At 46.0% G+C, this 19,685-nt stretch overlaps 1 protein-coding gene across 3 annotated transcripts in view; it reads left to right on the forward strand.

The window, feature by feature from the left end:
* Nucleotides 1–19,685, forward strand: part of CSF1R (colony stimulating factor 1 receptor) — a 93,435-nt gene that overhangs the window by 51,674 nt on the left and 22,076 nt on the right. For all 3 annotated transcript variants that reach the window (XR_008317946.1, XM_053303786.1, XM_053303787.1), the window contains exons 5-12: nt 520–653; nt 1,216–1,384; nt 5,300–5,489; nt 9,284–9,399; nt 11,569–11,686; nt 16,451–16,644; nt 17,279–17,388; nt 19,327–19,453. Coding sequence is in view for 2 of the 3 variants with exons in the window: in XM_053303786.1 (XP_053159761.1) it covers nt 520–653; nt 1,216–1,384; nt 5,300–5,489; nt 9,284–9,399; nt 11,569–11,686; nt 16,451–16,644; nt 17,279–17,388; nt 19,327–19,453 (1,158 nt within the window). In the remaining variant the exon portion in view is untranslated. The remainder of the gene's footprint in view (nt 1–519; nt 654–1,215; nt 1,385–5,299; nt 5,490–9,283; nt 9,400–11,568; nt 11,687–16,450; nt 16,645–17,278; nt 17,389–19,326; nt 19,454–19,685) is intronic.

The following is a 19,685-nucleotide window of genomic DNA, read 5'->3' on the forward strand; positions in this document are numbered from 1 at the left end:
GTTTTAAACTTTTGAATGTTTTTAAACTTTTATGGCCCATTAAAGAAAGTCATTGAAAAAGCTTTGCAGTATGGAAATGTGTATTTCATCGCCCTTATATGGTAGTATATAAATATTCATAGTAGTAGTGTGAATAACTGTGGCCAAGCTATCTCCATCCAGGTAAGATTGCAGCTGTGACACTGATAAATGGTGCTACAAGCCACAGAGGCTACCACAGAGGCTACCTGATTGGCTCCTTTCACCATTCCTCCTTCACCAGAGGATTTGAAAAATAGGTTAGCTCAAAGTTTTGCAGGAAATGATGGCAATAAGGCAAAGAACTTCTCATTGAGTGTCTTTTAGCCAAGAGCAGAAAGTGTGCATGTGATAAACAGATTCCATAGCATCCCAGGGAAAGGGGCAGCCAAGTGAAGCGTCTATGGTGGGTGGTGGCTACCGATGAAGGAGGGTTGGCAGACTAGCACATCTGAAAATGCCTTTGCCTCAGCCTTAACATACCTTTTTGATTTTACTTAGAAAACAAGCCTGTATCTATCTTCATTAAGAGAAAAGAATACGTGAGAATACAGGGAGAACCTTTCAGTGTCACCTGCAGACTAAGTTACAATTCCGCCGACTATCTTGGCAATTGGAGCCATCCAACTGCAAAGGTAGGTCATTTTGTATGGTCATTGGTAAAGACAACAAGCCTGCCTCAGAGTGGGTATTCAAGGCATAATTGCTCACTCACCTACTGACAGGAAGTCATAAAATGGCTGAAACGGTGAAGAGGAAATGTTCAAAATAAAGCTTCATTGTCTATCCACCCTGGACAATCTGGAGCTTCAATTGCCCTTGAAACAACCACAGATCAGGTCTGCGGGGAGGGATGTGCAAAAAACATTGGATTGCAATGAATGGACAATAACATCACCTGAGTGCTCAATGAAGAGTGAGGGAGTGAACAGCAGTTTTGAAGTAAAGGGGCCATTTGGAAGCAAGTGCCATTTTATATGCCATGATCACAGTCTAAGAAGTGGCATAACTATATATGTCACCACTCCAAATATTTAATTTAAGTAAGACTTAAGCCTTATCCTTTGTGCAGTATAGGATCTGCAGGATCCTATACTGCAAGATGAATCCTAATGATCTGGGGAAATTAAGGGAGGGTGGTGATAACTGAAACAATGTTTGTGTCTGCCATATCATTTCTATCCTTCCTAACTACAGGTCAATTGGACTTCAAACGAATACATTGATAAGCTGTCTAATAAATACACCACTGACCTCATCCTATACATTCCAGCAGTGAAGTTAAGTGACGGTGGGAACTATACTTGCTTTGGAAACAATTCTGTAGGATCTACAGAATCTGCAGCAATTAGCCTCCACGTGGCAGGTGAGCAAATTTTGATGGACACTGGGAAACTGAGTCTTCCCTCCCTGGTTTATTAACATAGATTCCATTGAACCAGAGACATAATCAAGGACCTGTATTGCTTTAGTCATAGAATAATTGCCTGATATCTCTCAGTGTGGGTGCACTAGGAAGACACATCTGCACTGAGGAGAGCTTCCATATGGCTGCTGTGCCTGCATATGTGGTGCGGGGGGAGAGCGAGAGCATTTTTTTGCAATCTTCTGTGCCTCTGAAAGTGCCCTATACCTTCTGAAAATATGTCCATGAGGACTGTGCAGCCCTCAGGGACATATGTTTGGAAGGCACATAGCACTTCCAGAGACAGAGAAGATTTATGAAAATCACTCCCCCATCCCCCCAAATGGGCATAACAGCAGTGGAGAAGCTCTCTGGCTACATTAAGAGCAGCCTCCCACTGCAAGAACCATGTCCTCGCTGTGTTAAGATGCCAGCCACTGTCATTAGCTCAGATAATGAAGTGTGCAATGCATGGATAGAATTTCAGGGGAGATTTCTAAGGACCTTGAGTAGGTTTTCTATCTATTCATTGTCCTAGTTTCTTGAGAAGTAATGAAATGCTTGATATTTGTTGTTTGTTTGTTTTATTTTTATTATTTATTTATTTACATTTATATCCCACTCTTCCTCCAAGGAGCCCATAGCGGTGTTCAACATACTTAGGTTTCTCCTCACAACAACCCTGTGAAGTAGGTTAGGCTGAGAGAGAAGTGACTGGCCCAGAGTCACCCAGCGAGTACCATGGCTGAATGGGGATTTGAACTCGGGTCTCCCCAGTCCTAGTCCAGAACTCTAACCACTATACCACACTGGCTGATAGGAGCAGAAATTCTATGTTTTTCAGGATGTAAAATATCAAAAGCAGCAAGAACAAGTTTGTTAATAAAATGATGAGTTGAGAAAAAGTAACATGCAACTTGGTGATCACAACCATTTTTTCCTTATCACTTTAATTACAATCTCTAATTTCCAGTCAGGCTTGGCTAATTAATCAGCAAACTGTGTGCAATGTTTTGAGGCTAAATAAAACATACCTTCTGAGCTTTCTTTAAGCTAATCTTGATAGTTCTAAACTCCTAAATTTTCCCTAAACAAACCATATATTGTTTATTTCTTTTCATATAAAATTTTTATATAAAACTGTGTTTCTTTTTAACAAAAACATAAGGCGGGTTCAGGCATTATGTGGATTGGTGGTTTATTTAATCTCACTTGTTAGTCTGTAGATCTGAACTTGCACCAGTGAAAAAACTGTGGTTTATTTTAGGCAGTCAAACTACCGCCTGAATCAATCTGAAGTTGGTCGGTTGGTTCTGACCATGCTCTTGTGTGATGTCTGAACCTGCAATTGTGGTGTGATCTTGGCTTGTTTCAGTAGCTTCTTCCATGCAAGGCTCTCGTATAGAAAGAGCCTAGAACATGGAAGGTAAGGAGTGGTATCTGAACCAACCACAGTATGACGAAACAAACCAAAGTTGTACCAATCCATCATCATCTGTGGTACCAATCCAGCTTAGTTAAATAAACCTTAATTAAAATAAACTATGGTTCTGCTTAATATCCAAACTCACCCATGGTTTAAAAAAATATTATTCAGACTACAAAATCACACATTTTCCCAAACCACATACTTCTATTCACCCAACCTTAACCGGCTTATTTTGATATCATAGCTTGCTGCTTCCTTGGCACTTTGGCTACATCCTAATTCCCAGCATAGTAAAGACAGTGCCTTTTCTGCTCCTTCCAACTTGTTATCAGGATGTGTACGGACAATGAAGACTGGCCTTTGTGCGGTTCGGGGTCATGCCCATCCCAGCCCCAAGGACGTTTCTGAGCAATTAAAAAGAGAGCATTGTTGGACAAATCTATACACTTGGACACCACTACCTGCGTACTAGATAGGGGTGTGTCCAAAACCAGAAAACACAGTTTATTGTTGTTTGGAAGTTCCCTCTGTTTAAGACCTGCGTCCTGATTTGAAAGTATGCCACCATCTCCTTTGGATTTCCCTTTGAGAAGCAGTGCCCCATTTTAGAAATGCCAGAGCCCTGGGCTGGGGTCATTACTTTCCATGGGAAGGGCAGTTGCTCCTGATTCAAAATGTCAAGAAGTGGATAAGATGAAGGGCAGACTCATAAGTGTGGATGGATCTTCAGTTAAACTATATAGATAGAATGTTCACATCACTCCAGGTCACATGGAGTCAGCTCACACATTCAGCTGCAAATAATCAACTTCCCAGTAAAACAGTGGTGAAAAATCAAGGGATGCTTGTGGAAACTGTCTCCAACAAATCAAATTTCTTTGGAAGTAAGAAAGAATACTGAGGTCGAGTTCTGCTCATTTAAACCACGGGGTGAGGGGTGTAACATTGGTCAAGTTGCCAATATCCTTCAGATAAGTCAAGTGCCAACAAATGCTACTTAGGTTGTTCTAACAGGCAAAGTTATCGCATAACATGCACAGCCTGGAGGCTTTACACAAAGCTTCTGCCCCAAATCTCCTTCAGAAGAGAGTGAGTGCATTCACACACCATCCAAACCTACCTCGAAATCTCTTCACGATTTTCGGACCCACTCCGCACACAAACTGGGCTTTGTGATGCGAATTCCAGCTTATCCCAACATATGCCCGGGTTTTTAAAATGCTGGTTGCAAGCTACTTTTTCTGAAAACTCCAGAGCAAATGGGAGAGGCATTGACGTACAATCATCAGCATGATAAGAGGCATGCTCTCTTCAGAAATGCAGATCTCTCTCTGCAGGAGCTCTCCCCCCGCCACCGCCCGCCCACGCCATTGACCAGAAGGAAAACACAGAGCCTGCCATGTGGACTTGTTTCAAAATAAAACCGAGAGTAGAGGGGAGGGGCTGCTTCTCTCACTGCCATGAGTGTACTTCAAAGTGGCTTCGCTCAATGTTTATCCCGAAGCCAAGTGCGAATAACTCCCAGGTAGCCCAAGATAAGGCTTACTCACTATTAAGAAGCTGCTACAGTAGCTTCACAGTAGCTTCACAGACACCAGTAACAGCCACTGGATGGATAAACACCCTCAGCCATTTTGGAAGGGCAGTGTAGAAATCAGATAGATAGATAGGGCTGGGGATGAATGGGGACAGTTGCTCTCCCTTATAAAATATAAGAACATCATCATTTATTCCTTGGTCTTATTAGAAAATTCCTGAATGCCACTTCCATAGTTACCCGCTGCCTTATAATAAAACATGTGATTCACCCTTGCCCCTGTAATGTGATGCTCTGAAGATTCATTGTCATTTCAATGTGAAATCCTTTCAGGAAGATACAACAAAAATTGCTAGAGGTACCGCCAAGGTGCTGTTTTGCTTGTCTGAATTCCCAGGCCTGTGGGTTTTTGGCACCTTCAGCAACATCTGACTTTGGTGGCCCCCACAGGCGAAAAGTGTGGAGTGCCGGCTCTAACTTGACCTGCACAGGGGCTGCTCATTCACTGAGAAAGGAGAGATTTGGGGAGAGATGAGAGAGCAGTGCCAGGCAAGGCTGGCTTGGCTGGCTTGCTCTCCCCACCCCCCACCCCACTGCATCGTCCCACTCTTCCTCCAGGGCGGAGAGCGAATGGATATTCCCAGCAAGTCAGACGAGCCAGTGGTTGCTTGGAGAGGGAAGCGAGATGTAGCGCTCCCCCACTCCCCCCCCCCACAATTGGTGCCCTACGCAACCACCTCAGTCTGCCTAGTAGATGGGCTGGCCATTCCCACTGACTCTGACCCCTAGACACATCACATTCCACCCTAGTGGAGGAATTCCACTGATGATAATTGTGCCCTGTGCCCATCCCACAAGAAGGAAGGTCTTGTTCTTCACCATGCAACGTCATCTGTCTTTTTCTTTTCAGAGAGAGGCTATGTACATTTGTCCACCATGCAGAATACAAGCCAGGAGATCAAGTTGCACGGAAGCCTGAAACTGAAGGTGCTTATGGGGGCATATCCCACTCCTCTCTACTGGGGATGGACACATACGGACCCATCAACTCGCTCCAAAACCTCCACAGACAATGGGAGTATGAGTTCTTTTGAGGACAGGTAAAGAATATTGTGGTTGTTCTTTCCAGAATGCCTTTCCAAACTACTGTATAATGCAGTCTCAGAAGGAATTATAGACCTCCTTACTCAATCGGTAACAAGATCCAAACATGCACCCTGTAGTATTTTTTTGTGTGAGAAAAACCACCTCTGGGGGGAATGTGGTTCCTCACACCCCAACAAATTACTGTGTCCATAATGGCGATGGATGCTGTGTGTCCTGTGACTGCCCCAGTGTTATGGGTCTCTGTGGTGATTGGAGTTCTTGATCAGGCTGGTGATGATGGACACAGCTTTTACCTGCATGCTCCTGTCATCTTGTGTAGGGATTTTTTTGTTGTATTGCATATATTTGTCTGTCTGTCTATCTACCCACCATATTTCTATACTGCCTGATGTGCATCCCTAGGCAATGTACATAAACTTAAATACAATAAAAAATAGGATTAAATGATTAAAACAATTATGATAGAAAACAAATTAAAATTAATTAAAAGCCTGAGAAAATAGGTTTTAAGGGTCTTTTTAAAAACATTTAAACACAATGGAGTAACATTGCATTGTTACTGTTAGTGATAATGTTGTTATGATTTTAAATTTGTGAAGGATAAAGACTTCCCCTATCCCCACATTACTCAAGCATGGAAAAATTAATGTAGCCCCAGTGGCAAAGCCAGGGGTATGGCAGCCCGTGTTCTCTCCCATCCCTGGTGGCCCCACCGGGTACGCCCCGGCATGCGCAACTGACACCCTTCGTGCGAGACGTCACGTGCAAGGGCCATGGCCCAAGCCCTAGAGGCCTGTGCGAGCCCTCCAGAGCTCATTCCCAGTTGGCGTTTGCTGGAAATGAGCCCCAGAGGGCTTGCACGGGCTCTCCGGAGCTCTGGCCATGCCCCCTTGCCATGGGACTTCATGGGGCTCATTTATTTCCCTTTCTCTCCCTCCAGCGAAGGAAAGAAAGGGAAAGGAAGGGAAATAAATGCACCCAGCCAGCAAACGCCAGCTGGGAATGCACTCGGTGCTAGCCTTCTGGAGCCTGGGCCATGCCCCCTTTAGTGTGATGTCATGCACAAGGGGGCGTGGTTAGAGCCCTGGAAGGGCTGCGTGAGCCCTCCAGGGCTCTTTCCCAGCCAGTGTTTGTTGGCCGAGTGGACATTTTGCTCATTCTCTCTCTTGTGCACCCAGCTGGCAAATGCTGGCTGGGAATGAGCTCTGGTGGGCACATGAGGCCCTTCCGGAGTTGTAGCCATGAGCAGGGAGCACCGATTAGGCAGCTCCCAGGAGCTGGGCAGCCCAGATTCTTTGAACCCACCTGCCCAATTATAGCTCCACCCTGTGTAGCCCTTTAAGCACACCCACAAAAGTTGCAACAAAGTTCTTCTCTTCCTCCACAGCAGTGCTTTTGATTTCACAAACATTTGTCCCTATTTTTAGGTTTAGGTTTTTGGAAAACGCTGCATTTCCCCTCTCCAGTGCTGTAGCACAATCTCTCTGAGTGGCTGTTTTGTTCCCCCCGCCCCACCCTTTCCCATCCCTAACCTTTGGCATGCAAGCCCTTCCACTCCACGACAGCCCTTCCCCCTGAGCGACGGCTTTTCTCTGAAAACGTTTTTAAGATCTCAGAAGCCTTCTTCCCAAGCAGACCGGCAAGGCGGCCAGGGTGGGACTCAAGCTGGTAGTTTCTTGGACACTAAGTGAGAATCTTGCTAGTGAGCAACAGACCTGCTAGTGTTGTGAGGAATTGGCAAAAGAATTGTGGACGGTGGGGGCAGGGCTGGGAGATGCTTTGAGGACCGCCTGGATAAACCTTAGGCACCTTTCTTCCATGATTTGAAGCTCTCTCTTTCCCAGTCAAATCCTGTTTCTGTAAACTATCATATTAGATTAGACTTTTAGAGAAGCTAATTCCCCCCACCCAACACACACACATCTCTGCCTGCCTCACTACTATTCCTACAGAATGCTGAGCTACTTCAAAGGCATGTGGTTTGGGTGATTTCAAAAATGCCATTGCTGCAGAGCCTCTTTTTATGGTCTGGTCTTTGAAATCCACAGCACCACACGAGCAGCTCCTTTTCACAACTGACCTGTCACATGGTGATTCCTTCCTGGTTGCATTGCCCACATTTTCCTTTCCTTGGTTGTCAATGATGTTTGTCTTGCACTCTTCCCCTGAGGAACTCTGAGAGCAGCATTTTAGCCTCATCAGAACCCTGGGAGGTGGGATAGAAAGAGAGAGAAGAACTTGCCCAAGGATACTCTGGGGAATTCTATTCTCAACTCCTGCTCAGGGATTTGAACCAGAGTTCTCCATGTAGCTGCTTCCCTGGATGAATCAGGCTTCAGCCATCAAAGTCGTGTTCAATATCCATAATGTCACTGGGTCTATGTGTCCATAAACACATGCTTGATTAGCCATCTGGAACTCTAGTAGTTTGTGATCCCAGGGCAGTAGACCACAGCAATGACTAAACAGTATTGTCTATATACTCATGTTGTCATAGCTTTGATGCATGACAAGATTTGTATACCAATGCAATGTGAATACAATAATCTGTACTGGACAGCAACCTTCTTGGCCTACTTTCCTTTCCTCTGTGTGTCCATGTGTGTGTCTCATGTGCATGTTCCCCCATCAACTTCACAATGCCTGGACCAATATGAACCAAATTTGTTACAGCTGTAGGGACACATAGGGAGACCTCAATGGTGTAGTTTGTGATGATGTCATCCACCCCAATTCAAGATGGCGGATGCATGAACATTTGAGGCAAAAGAGGGCTAACTTGTGAACCGCCTAAGATTTGAAACAAATTTTGAACAGGTATAGGGACACATAGGGACAGCTCAATGCCATAGTTTGTGATGATGTCTTCCACCCCATTCAAGATGGCAGACGCGTGACCGTTTGAGGCATAACTGGGCTAACTATGAACCATCTAACCTATTTGAACCAAATTTGCTACATGTGTAGGGACACATAGGGACAGCTCAAGGGTATAGTTTGTAATTATGTCACCCAACCTGATTCAAGATGCAGCTGCATGAACAGTTGGGGCACAAGGTAGCTAACTTGTGGACTGCCTAACCAATTTGAACCAGATTTGGTACAGTTGTAGTGAGTGACACATAGGGGACACCTCAACGGCATAGTTTGTCATGATGTCATCTACCCCAATTCAAGATGGTGGGTATATGAACGTTTAAGGCTGGATTGGGCAAACTTGTGAAGATGGTAATTTAAGATAATAGTGAAAGGAAAGGAGGCAGATTAGTTCTTACCTGAACAACTTCTTGTACCACTGGGTTGGGTGGGGTACCTATTCATGAACATCTAAGGTGTAGGATAAATGATGCCTTCCTCTAACCTTCATTTCCCACTTTTGCATGGTAAACCCTGCTAAAAGGTCAACAAGGCACCTCTTACAGTGGTGATTCTCTTATATTAAGCCGGGGGAAGAACAATTGTCCAAGTTCAGGCTCGGCACAACATCCCTCCAGTGGCTGTTCCTGGTGTCTCCCTTGAGTTTCTTTTTAGACCCTTTGAGAGAGGCAACAGTCTTCATATTCCTTTTGCTATTTAAACTGCTTTGTGAACTGTTTGGTTGAAATGTTGTATATAAATAAAAATAACAACAATAGTAATCATGTTGGAAAACTAAAACATTTGACCATGCAGCAAGCAACTTTATTGCAAGTCTGAGAGGCAAGGTGGGAAACCTAGTTGTGTCATATTCTGATCTGATTGTCTCTGTAACGTCTCTGCCATACATTTTTGTTCTTTGTTGTGGAAGGTATAACAACACATTCAGACTGGACTGGATGAAGGAAAGTGAGAGTGGAATGTATACATTCTTTGCAGGGAATGGCGAAGCCAATGCTTCCATTACTTTCAACATCACGGTGAGAAGTAAGTGCTTCATCTGCTCTAATTCTTTGACTACTCTTTCAGAAAAAACAGCAAACAGTCCAATGAACCAGTCAAAATGAAACCCCAAGATGATGTTGCTGTTCTTTCTGTAGGCAAATGAGGTCCTGCAAAATACCATTGAAATAGTCCTAAGGGGGTTACAATGAAAGCCAAAAATGCTGGAGGCAACCTTCAAGAGTAGCTCAGACAAACTGAGGATGGTAAATTACAGACTTTTTCATAGCAGGGGAATAAATACTGGTCTTGAATTTTCTCTGGGTCTGAAAACCAGGGATCCTATGACAGTTCATGGGGGCAGTTCACAGTTCATGGGGGCAGTTCACAGTTCATTGCCAGAAGGAACCTTTATTAGTAGTGACTGAAGTATTGCACACAGAATGAAAAATTTGACTGTGCTGTTAGCTTTGATGGCTCTCTGATGGACTAACCCTGAAACTTGCTTTCAAATTTCACTTTGAATGAAGTTCCGTTCTAATCCTAGCGATGACCACCTACCGAATTCCAGATGAGGGGATATTCCAGGAGTTGTTTGTTAGAGATGTGTAAATAGATTCAGCACCGAATCAATTCTACTCAAATCTGGCTGATTCGAGTGTTTCTACCTCGAAATGAATCACCCCAAGAAGGGGTGGTTAGATTTTGAGGTAGAATCAAAATCAGATAGATTTGAGCAGAATCTAGCAGAATCAAATAAATCTGTGCAGGTGGGTGAGGGAGAGGAGAGCCTCTCTCCTTAATAAAAAGGGGGCGAAATGGTGCCAGGGTGCCCCGAAAGTAAATAATGAATTACCATCCTTTGCAGAGCCTGCAACAGTGACCATGACCCCAAACAAGCAGCCATTATCCTGCTGCAGTCACCGGCTGCCTCTGTGAAGAGGCACCTGCCTGGATCCTTTTTTTTTAACCCACTCCGTTCCTATGGAAGGAGCAGAGACATAGTCTGTGGCTGTGGCTGCTGGCATGGCAGCAGGGAGGTGGCAACTGGATCTGCCATTATCCTTTCCTGCCAATGCAGAGTTTGCAGTGAGGACCCCCACTGAGGTTGATAGGACCCCCAACCCTCCCCGTGACTGGCCTGGCCTGGCCAGCACTAGCTCTCACACTGACTGCCCCCACTGGGCTAGCCTCCTTTAAATGGCCTCTGCGCAGGTGTGGGGAGGCCATTTAATGGAGTAGTCCAGTGTTCTTTTAATTAGAACACTGGTGCATCTGCGCTAAAGCGCCAGTGTTCTGGTGAAGAAACAACAGGCTATCCATTGGCATATGTGCCATCCAGTAGCCACAGCTGGCCGTAGGATCGGAGCAGGCCTCTCTTCGCAGGAGCAGCTGGCAGCCATAGGGCAGGGGCACTGCTCGTTGGTCACAACCAATGCTGCAGGAGCTGCAAAGGACAGTCATTCATTATTTACTGTACAGGTCAAATCGATTTGGATTCGATTTTCAGAATCAAGGCTGAATCACATCAACCTGGTTTCGAGATGGCCACATTTGTGGTTGAATCAAAACAGCTGGTTTTGATTCGCCCATGAAACAAAATCACAATTTGCTATTCATGCACATCGCTACCATTTGTGTTTACCTCCTCGCTGTCCAGATTACATAGTTCCATTTCATACTAGGTAGTAGTGGTTGTAAATGGGTCGGGTTGTTTAAACTGATTACTTCCTCCATGCACTATTATGCTGTGCCACCCACTGGGCATTTGTGGGAAATCTGTGATGAAAATTGTGACTTTTGAAAAGACTTTAAAAGAAGTTTGATTTCCACAGTGGATTTCCCTCAAATGTCCAGCAGGTGGCACTGCATTATAGCGCATGAAGGAAGTAATCAATCTAGACCATATACAATTGTTAATAGCTAACATGAAAGGAAGCCATATAATCTGGACAGAGAAGAAGTAAAAGTAATAGTAGTAGTAAACACATAACTTCCATTTACAATCCTTTATTTGTAAACTGCCCAGAGTTTTGGGCGGTATAGGAACATTTTAGATAAATAAATAAATAATAAAAATGGAATATCCCTTTGTCTGGAAATGCCTAAAGTATCACTATGCAGCTTTATGCTGCCTCTAAGCAGTGGGGTACTAAATGAGAATGCATTTTTCTGACTGCTGTACTTCATTGCTCCTTTGTGATTGCTTTTTAGCCCCACCTAAAATCAGTGTGACTGTCAATGGTTCCAAAAGTCTTTTGTGTATAGCCAGAGGCTATCCTGCTCCCCATGTTGAGTGGTATAAAGTGCCCTCCTCCCACTATGCAAGCAGGTGAGTGAGTTAACGTGTGTGTGTGTGTGTGTGTGTGTGTGTGTGTGTGTGTGTGTGTGTGTGTGTAGGGAGGGAGACTCTTCCTATAGAAGAATATCACTGAAGAACGTATGTGTACATATTTTATTTATTTATTTATTTTTGCATTTATATACCGCCTTTCGTTAAAAAGATAACCCCAAGGCGGTTTACAAAAGTTAAAAACATACAATAAAAAGACAATAAAAACATCATGTTAAAAGTATAAAAACATATAAAAACAGGCATAAAAACAATACAACAAATACAACAAATAAAAACACAGAGAAGCCGCAGTAGAAAACGATCATGTAAAAGCCTGGGTAAAAAGCCAAGTCTTTAAAAGCTTTCTAAAAGCCGTGATGGAGTCCGAGGAACGAATGGCCACTGGGAGAGCATTCCAGAGTCTGGGGGCAGCAACAGAGAAGGCCCTGTCCCGAGTGCACGACAGCCGGGCCTCCCTCATTGTTGGCACCCGGAGCAGAGCCCCTTCAGATGTCCTTGTCAAGCGGGCAGCAACTCTTGGGAGCAACCCTCAAATACCCCGGGCCCAAACCATTTAGGGCTTTAAAGGTCAAAACCAGCACCTTGAATTGGACCCGGAAACGAACCAGCAGCCAGTGCAGCTCTTTCAAAATGGGGGTGATATGTTCCCAACGGGCAGCTCTGGATAAAACCCTCGCTGCCGCGTTTTGCACTAGCTGCAGTTTCCAGATATTCTTCAAGGGCAGCCCCACGTAGAGCGCGTTACAGTAATCCAGCCACGACGTGACTAAGGCGTGGGTAACCGTGGCCAGATCTGCCTTCTCGAGAAAGGGACGCAGCTGGCACACCAGCCGAAGCCGTGCAAAGGCACCCCTGGCCACCACCTCCACCTGAGCTTCCAAAAGCAGAGCCGGGTCCAATAGTACCCCCAAGCTGCGTACTTGCTCCTTCAAGGGGAGTGCAACCCCATCCAGAAGTGGTAAAATCTCCTCATCCCGATTGGCTCTCCTACTGATCAACAGTACCTCCGTCTTATCCGGATTCAGTTTCAGTTTGTTAGCCCACATCCAACCCATCACGGCCTCCAGCCCCCGATTCAGGACATCCACCGCCTCCCTAGGATCAGATGACAAGGAGAGATAGAGCTGAGTGTCATCCGCATATTGCTGACAACTCAGTCCAAATCTCCGGATGACCTCTCCCAGCGGCTTCATGTAGATGTTAAACAGCATGGGGGACAAGACCGATCCCTGCAGGATCCCACAGGCCAACGGCCACGGGGCCGAGCAGTAGTCCCCCAGCACCACCTTCTGAACCCTCCCCTCAAGAAAGGACCGAAACCACTGCAAAGCAGTGCCTCCGATTCCCATACTCGAGAGGCGGCCCAGAAGGATACCATGGTCTATGGTATCAAACGCCGCCGAGAGGTCCAGCAGAACCAACAGGGACGCACTCCCCCTGTCTAGTTCCCGGCGTAGGTCATCCACTAGAGTGACCAAGGCAGTCTCAGTCCCATACCCGGGGCGGAAGCCAGATTGAAAAGGGTCCAGATAATCCGTATCATCCAAGACCCTCTGCAGCTGGGACGCCACCACACGCTCTATCACCGTGCCCAAAAAGGGGAGGTTAGACACAGGTCTATAGTTGTCCAGGTTGGAGGGATCAAGGGAGGGCTTTTTTAATAGAGGTCTTACCACCGCCTCCTTAAGGCACGATGGCATCCTGCCCTCCCTTAATGAAGCATTAATGATCACCTCCAGCCATCTACCTGTCCCCTCCCTGGCACCTTTTATTAGCCATGAAGGGCAAGGGTCAAGAGCACACGAAGTCACCTGCACACTGCCCAGGATCTTGTCCACATCCTCAGGCCGCACCAACCGAAAAGAATCCAACACAAGGGGACCAGATGGTACCAAAGGCACGTCTGCCGGAACTGCCAAAACTCTGGAGTCCAGGTCAGCACGGATGCAAGTGACTTTATCTGCAAAGCAACAGGCAAACCGATCACAAAGAGCTGTAGATGGCTCCTCCCTCATTACCTGGGGGGATGTGTGGAGCAAGGTTTTCACCACACGAAACAGCTCTGTTTGTCTGCACTGAGCAGACGCAATGGAGGCGGAGAAAAAGCATTTCTTCGCCGCCTCCACCGCCACGGAGTAGTCCCTAAAATGGGCTCTAGCCCGTGTTCGGTCGGATCCGTGACGACTCTTCCTCCAGCGTTGCTCCAGCCGTCGCCCGAGTTGCTTCATCGCCCTAAGCTCCGAGGAAAACCAAGGAGCCGAACGGGCTCCACCAAGCCGGAGAGGGTGCTTGGGGGCAACCGTGTCAACAGCCCGGGCCATCTCTCCATTCCAGAGATCAACCAAGGCCTCGACAGGGTCACCAGCTCTGGACACTGGAAACTCCCCGAGGGCCATCTGAAATCCAAGCGGATCCATAAGCCTCCGGGGGCGGACCATCTTAATCGGCCCACCACCCCTGCAGAGGGCAGACGGAGCAGTCAAACTAAACCCCACCAGGTGATGATCTGTCCATGACAAGGGAGTGGTCTCAAATTCCCCCACCTCCAGATCATTTATTTCCCGGTCAGCAAAAACCAGATCCAGAGTGTGTCCCGCCACGTGGGTAGGGCCCGATACCAACTGAGACAGGCCCATGATTGCCATGGAGGCCATGAACTCCTGAGCCGCACCCACTAGGGGGGCCTCAGCGTGGACATTGAAATCCCCCAAAACAATAAGCCTGGGGGAACCCAAGGCCACCTCCGAGACCACCCCCGCCAGCTAAGGTAGGGAGACTGAAGTGCAGCGGGGTGGTCGGTACACCAGCAGTATCCCCAGCCTATAGAAGATATATTGCATTCACACACACACACAGCTACTAATTTGTCAGCACTTTGGAGAATCTATGAGAGTTTACAGATTACTTTTTTGGTGAATGATCAGCACCCACTTAAGGAATGGCAGTGCCAGTGGATAGTGAGGTGGCATCCAATGTGGCAGGGGCCCAGCCATCCCTTCCTGAGGCAACTGCCTCACCCTTCCTCATGGAAGTCTGGCACCTGACAAGGGGTTAATGGGATCTGTATGCTTGGCATAGGAGCAATAATTCAAAGCCAGCAATCGCAGCTTGCTTGCTTCATTCATTCATTCATTCATTCACTCATTCATTCCTGTACTAGGTGATACCTTTTTTGTGATGTGACTTTGCCTGTGTAATTCTATTGTTCCTAGGGAGGAGTTGCCATCTGACATACTGGTCCCATTACATGACATCTAGACTTAGAAAATTATATTCACCAATGCAGCTAATACAAGTGAAGAGAATATTTCAGAGAATTATTCTGTCCATTCTATTAAATGCATTAGTGAATATTCTTTTCCAAGTCTCTTTATTCAGCAAGGGGAGAGCAACTGGCCCTATCCATCCCCAGCACAGCATCCCTCCAGCGGCTGTTGCTAGTGTCTGTCTTAAGTTGTCATTTTTTAGATTGTGAGCCCTTTGGAGGCAGGGAGCCCATATTTTATTTTATTGTATTTATTTATTTTATACAGATATGGATATGGATATGAATATTTTATTTGTGTATTTATATCTATATAACCTGTGTTGGGAACTTTTGTTGAAAAGTGGTATATTCATCATATTCATATAAGTCTGTGACAGGGCTGCTCAACTCCAGCCCTTCCGAAGATGCTGGCCTAAAACTCCTATAATCCCTGGCTATTGGTCATTGTGGCTGGGGATTATGGGAGTTGTAGTCCAAAAACAGCTGGGGGGCCCAAGTTGAGCAGGCCTGGTCTATGATATCTGGTGAATTTGGTGAATCCTGGCGTGGAGCTATAATAGGGCAGATGGGTTCAAAGAACCTGTCGTGCCCTGTATTGAGGAGCCGCCAAACTCCCCCTTCCCACTGGCCTGGGCTCCCACTGCTGCCGGCCTCCTGCTGCTGCCCCTAACCACCTCCTTAGGCCTGGCTCCCAGGCCTGTCCCCTTCCCTCAGCCGAGCTCCTGGCCAATGGAAGGCGAAGGGTGTGCATTCACTCCCAATGGCTCGATGGAAGGAGAGTGGGCCTCGGAGGCAGGAGGCAGGAGGTGGCGGCAGCCAGCCGCACCAGCATGGACAGTGGGTGGGCAGCTGGACAACGTGGCCAGGCAAACCTAGGTGGGAGTGCCATGGGGGGCACCGGCGCAAGTGGGTAGGCAACCCGGGTTAGCTATGTGAACATGGGCCCACTCTCCCCTCACTATGCTCCTGGGTGGCTCTGAGTGCCTCTCACCCCTCTGGGCAACAAATTCCATGAATAGCAGCATCCAGGAGTGGCCGGTGAGGGCAGCACCAGAAAGGGGGCGCGGTGAGAGACACCCTTAAGGAATAATTGGCAGGTGCTTACCAGCGTGTAAGCAACACCTGCAAGCTGCTGTGGTTCGCCCGCAATCCCGCGTAGGGCAGCTGCGCTCTGCTCAGCATCCGGTGTGGCCACAGCATGGTCCTAGCCTCTCTGTGTGTGTGGAGCTCCTGCACATGTGCAGAGACCAGGGGCATGCTGCAGCCGAGCTGGATGCCAGGCGGAGCAGGCCAGCTTGCAGGTGCTGCTTCCACGCTGGTAAGCACCTGCTTATTATTCCTTAAAGGTGCCTCTCACTGTCCCCACCCCACCCCACCCCGGGCCCTGCCCTCACCGGCCACTCCTGACAGCATCAACAAACAAGACAGAGGACAGTCCATGCAAATATATATTCTCTCTCTCATTCTAACAGTTGCAACCAAGGTGGAACACTGGTTAAGAATGACACCAGCCCACAGATCATGGATGAAATTCCCTTAGGAAGAGTGTCATTGAAGAGCGAGTATGTAGTTAAAGAGATTTGGAGAAACTGGACATTTTGCTGCCTAGCAGTTAATACTGAAGGGAATGAGTCCCGCCGCATTGACACACCATCAGTGGAAAAAAGTGAGAAAAATTTGAGCATTTCTTTAGCAATGAATACGCTTTTCAGCAGCATCTCATTAAGTTCTGCCTGTGGCTACTCTTACATGAATATAAAGGGGACTTAACTAAACATTACTTGAGTGGTGAAGTCAAGAAGCAGACTCACTGAACCCTGGTCAGATGAACAACCTTCTCACCAGCAGCAAGCTCATTATGAACCAGTTCTTCAAGCTGACAGTGTATGTTGATGGGCTGTGCACAGTGCTGCTTGGCTGGCGTTGATGATGTCATCAAGAAATCTGCCTTCTCTGGAGTAGTTTTGCAAATGTATTTGGCTTTATAAAGAAAAAAATTAAAGTTATGAATGAGTGTTTAATTGAATAAGTGTTCATGCAGCACTTTAAAAATATATATTTTAAAAGGCATGAAACATGAGGGAAGGGCAAGATTGACCAAAAGCATGTTAATTCTAGGGTTTGTCAATGTTCTACATAGAGAAAAGAAGCCAAATTCATCCTAGGAGGAAAAGAAGTGGCAACTGATGTACTAATGTTATGTTTGTATGCACACTGAACTAACAAATAGGCTGGAAGATCTGATAAAGTGTTGCTCTCAGTAATTCTCAATGATATTTTTCTGCCTCTTCTTTTTCTAGTAATCCTGCCAGAACCAACAGGGACCTCCAGAACAGTTATTCTAAGCTTTGTCGGAACACTGGTTTTCCTTCTTCTGTGTATCCTCTTCTTATTCTACAAATATAAACAGGTCAGCTTAATATACATTGTCTGTGTGGAAATGCAAGTAGCCAGAGGATAATTTAGATCCTGAATTCTGTGACTTTTGCTCTTAATTTATGTTGCTCTTCATTTCTCCCTTCAAGTTGTGCACTAGCCTACCTGTTCTTCTAATTCCTTTTGAATCCAGGCCTTCCTGCCTTAACCTCCATACACACAAGCAGCCCACTTTACTGTGGTTCTTCAACTGTTTGTCAGTAAAGTGAATTGCCATTTCCCACACCTTAGTGAATTTGTAGGCCAGCAGCTAATCTGTACATCTTTACTGCAGCAGCCATTCTGAATGGCATGGGACATCTTGGGAGAACTTGTAGACTATTCAGAAGATTGGCTTACCTGCAAACATTTATAATATCACCCAGATTGCAGTGCAATGCAATGCAAAGCAATAATATTTTTGCATTGCATTGGCAATCAAGATGATCAGGGGCCTGGTCCTTATGAGGCTAGGCTACAGCATCTGGGGCCTTTTAGTTTGGAAAAGAGGTGACTAAGGGGAGACACGATTGAGGTGTATACAATAATGCATGGAGTAGAGAGAGTGGAAAGGGAGAAATGTTCTCTCTCACACACAACGCTAGAACTGGAGGTCATCCCATGAAACTGAAGGCCTAAGAATTTTCTTCCACGGGATGTGGTGTTGGCCACTAGCTTGGATGACTTTAAAAGGGGCTTAGAGAAATTCACAGAGGCCAGGTCTATCAATGACTACTAATCTGGTGGCTGTGGGCCGCCTCCAGCCTCAGAGGCAAGATACCTCTGATACCAGTTGCAGGGGAGCAGGAGACAGGGCATGCCTTCACCTCTTGCTTGTGGGCTTTTCAGGGGCATCTGGTGGGCCACTGTGTGTGAAACAGGATACTGGTCTGAATGGGGCTTCTGCCTAATCCAGCAAGGCTGTTCTGATGTTACCTGGCTCTCCTACACACGTGCATCTAGCAGGGGTGGGTGGGTTCTGAAGAGCCCACCCACTTTCCCTAAGGTGACATTCCTGGGGTCTCTGCCAAGCTGCATTAGATGAATATCTAGTTGCTTCAGTTTACTAATGAGTTACCCTAATGTTCCCAAAGAATCAGTAGCTCAACCACCTCATGGGTTAAAAAAGAAAATATTAAGAGCAGGGACGAGATCTAACAGAAGTAGCAGGTCACCAACCTGTCAGTTTCCAATCTCTACCCACCCAATTTGCTAAGAGAATTAGCACACACTTGTGCCATAGATTGGCTGAGAGATCTAAGACAGTAATATGGGAACATACGTAAAAAGATTATTCAGAATCCTCCCAGGGCAGAGCATATCAAAATTATTAGCAATATTTGGGGTTTTTTGCAATATCAGCCCACCCATTTCATTCAAAGGGTTATGCAGAGCTGGATTTACCTATAGGTGGACTAGTTGCACACCTGGGGGCCTTTGAATCTCTGCAGGAAAAGAAACAGAACCCCGGCACAGCAGGGACAACCACATCTAATAAATATGTGTAATGATAGTACTGTACAAGAGATGTCCTTCCTAATGGATGCTTTTTTTTCAATTAAAAGATTCATTGTAGTATCAGAATAATCCAGATTACATTGGGAAGGAACTTCCTAACCCAAATCAATGCAGACCCCAGATCTGATCAGATCTTTATAAACTACACACACAACAGAATCTGATAACTATATCTTTAATCAAAGTTCAGATAACAGATATGAGTTTTGAGTCCAGAATGAGGCCCTCAGTTAGTAAGTGACTAAGGCTTCCACAAGACTAAATCAAGGCTATGGTTTATGGTATCGTCTACAACATCTGTAGAGTTGGCTCTTGGTAGTTTTAGACCACAAGGGTTAGTTCTGTAACAATTGGCATTAGCTTTGTAGAGCCATGCAAAAATGCTGTGAACGTTGTGTGGAATTCTTCCTTACAGAAACCAAAGTACCAAGTTCACTGGAAGATCATTGAGGCCTGTGAAGGAAACAATTACATCTTTATTGACCCCACCCAGCTTCCTTATAATGAGAAATGGGAGTTTCCCAGGAACAACTTGCAATTTGGTAAGGAATCATCTTAGAATGCTTATTTCTCATCCGTAATCCTTCATGCAGACTTTATTGTGGCTGGGGATAGTGGGAGTTGTAGATCAACAACAGCTGGAGTGCCAAAGGTTGCCTACTAGGGATGTGCAGAATATTTCATTAGCAAAACGTTTGGGCTCTAAATGAGACATTTTGAGTGTTTCGAGCTCAAAACAGAACACCCTTTATATGAAGGGCCTGTTTCTAGCTC

Source organism: Hemicordylus capensis, chromosome 2, assembly GCF_027244095.1.
Source record: "Hemicordylus capensis ecotype Gifberg chromosome 2, rHemCap1.1.pri, whole genome shotgun sequence".
Lineage (NCBI taxonomy): Eukaryota > Metazoa > Chordata > Lepidosauria > Squamata > Cordylidae > Hemicordylus > Hemicordylus capensis.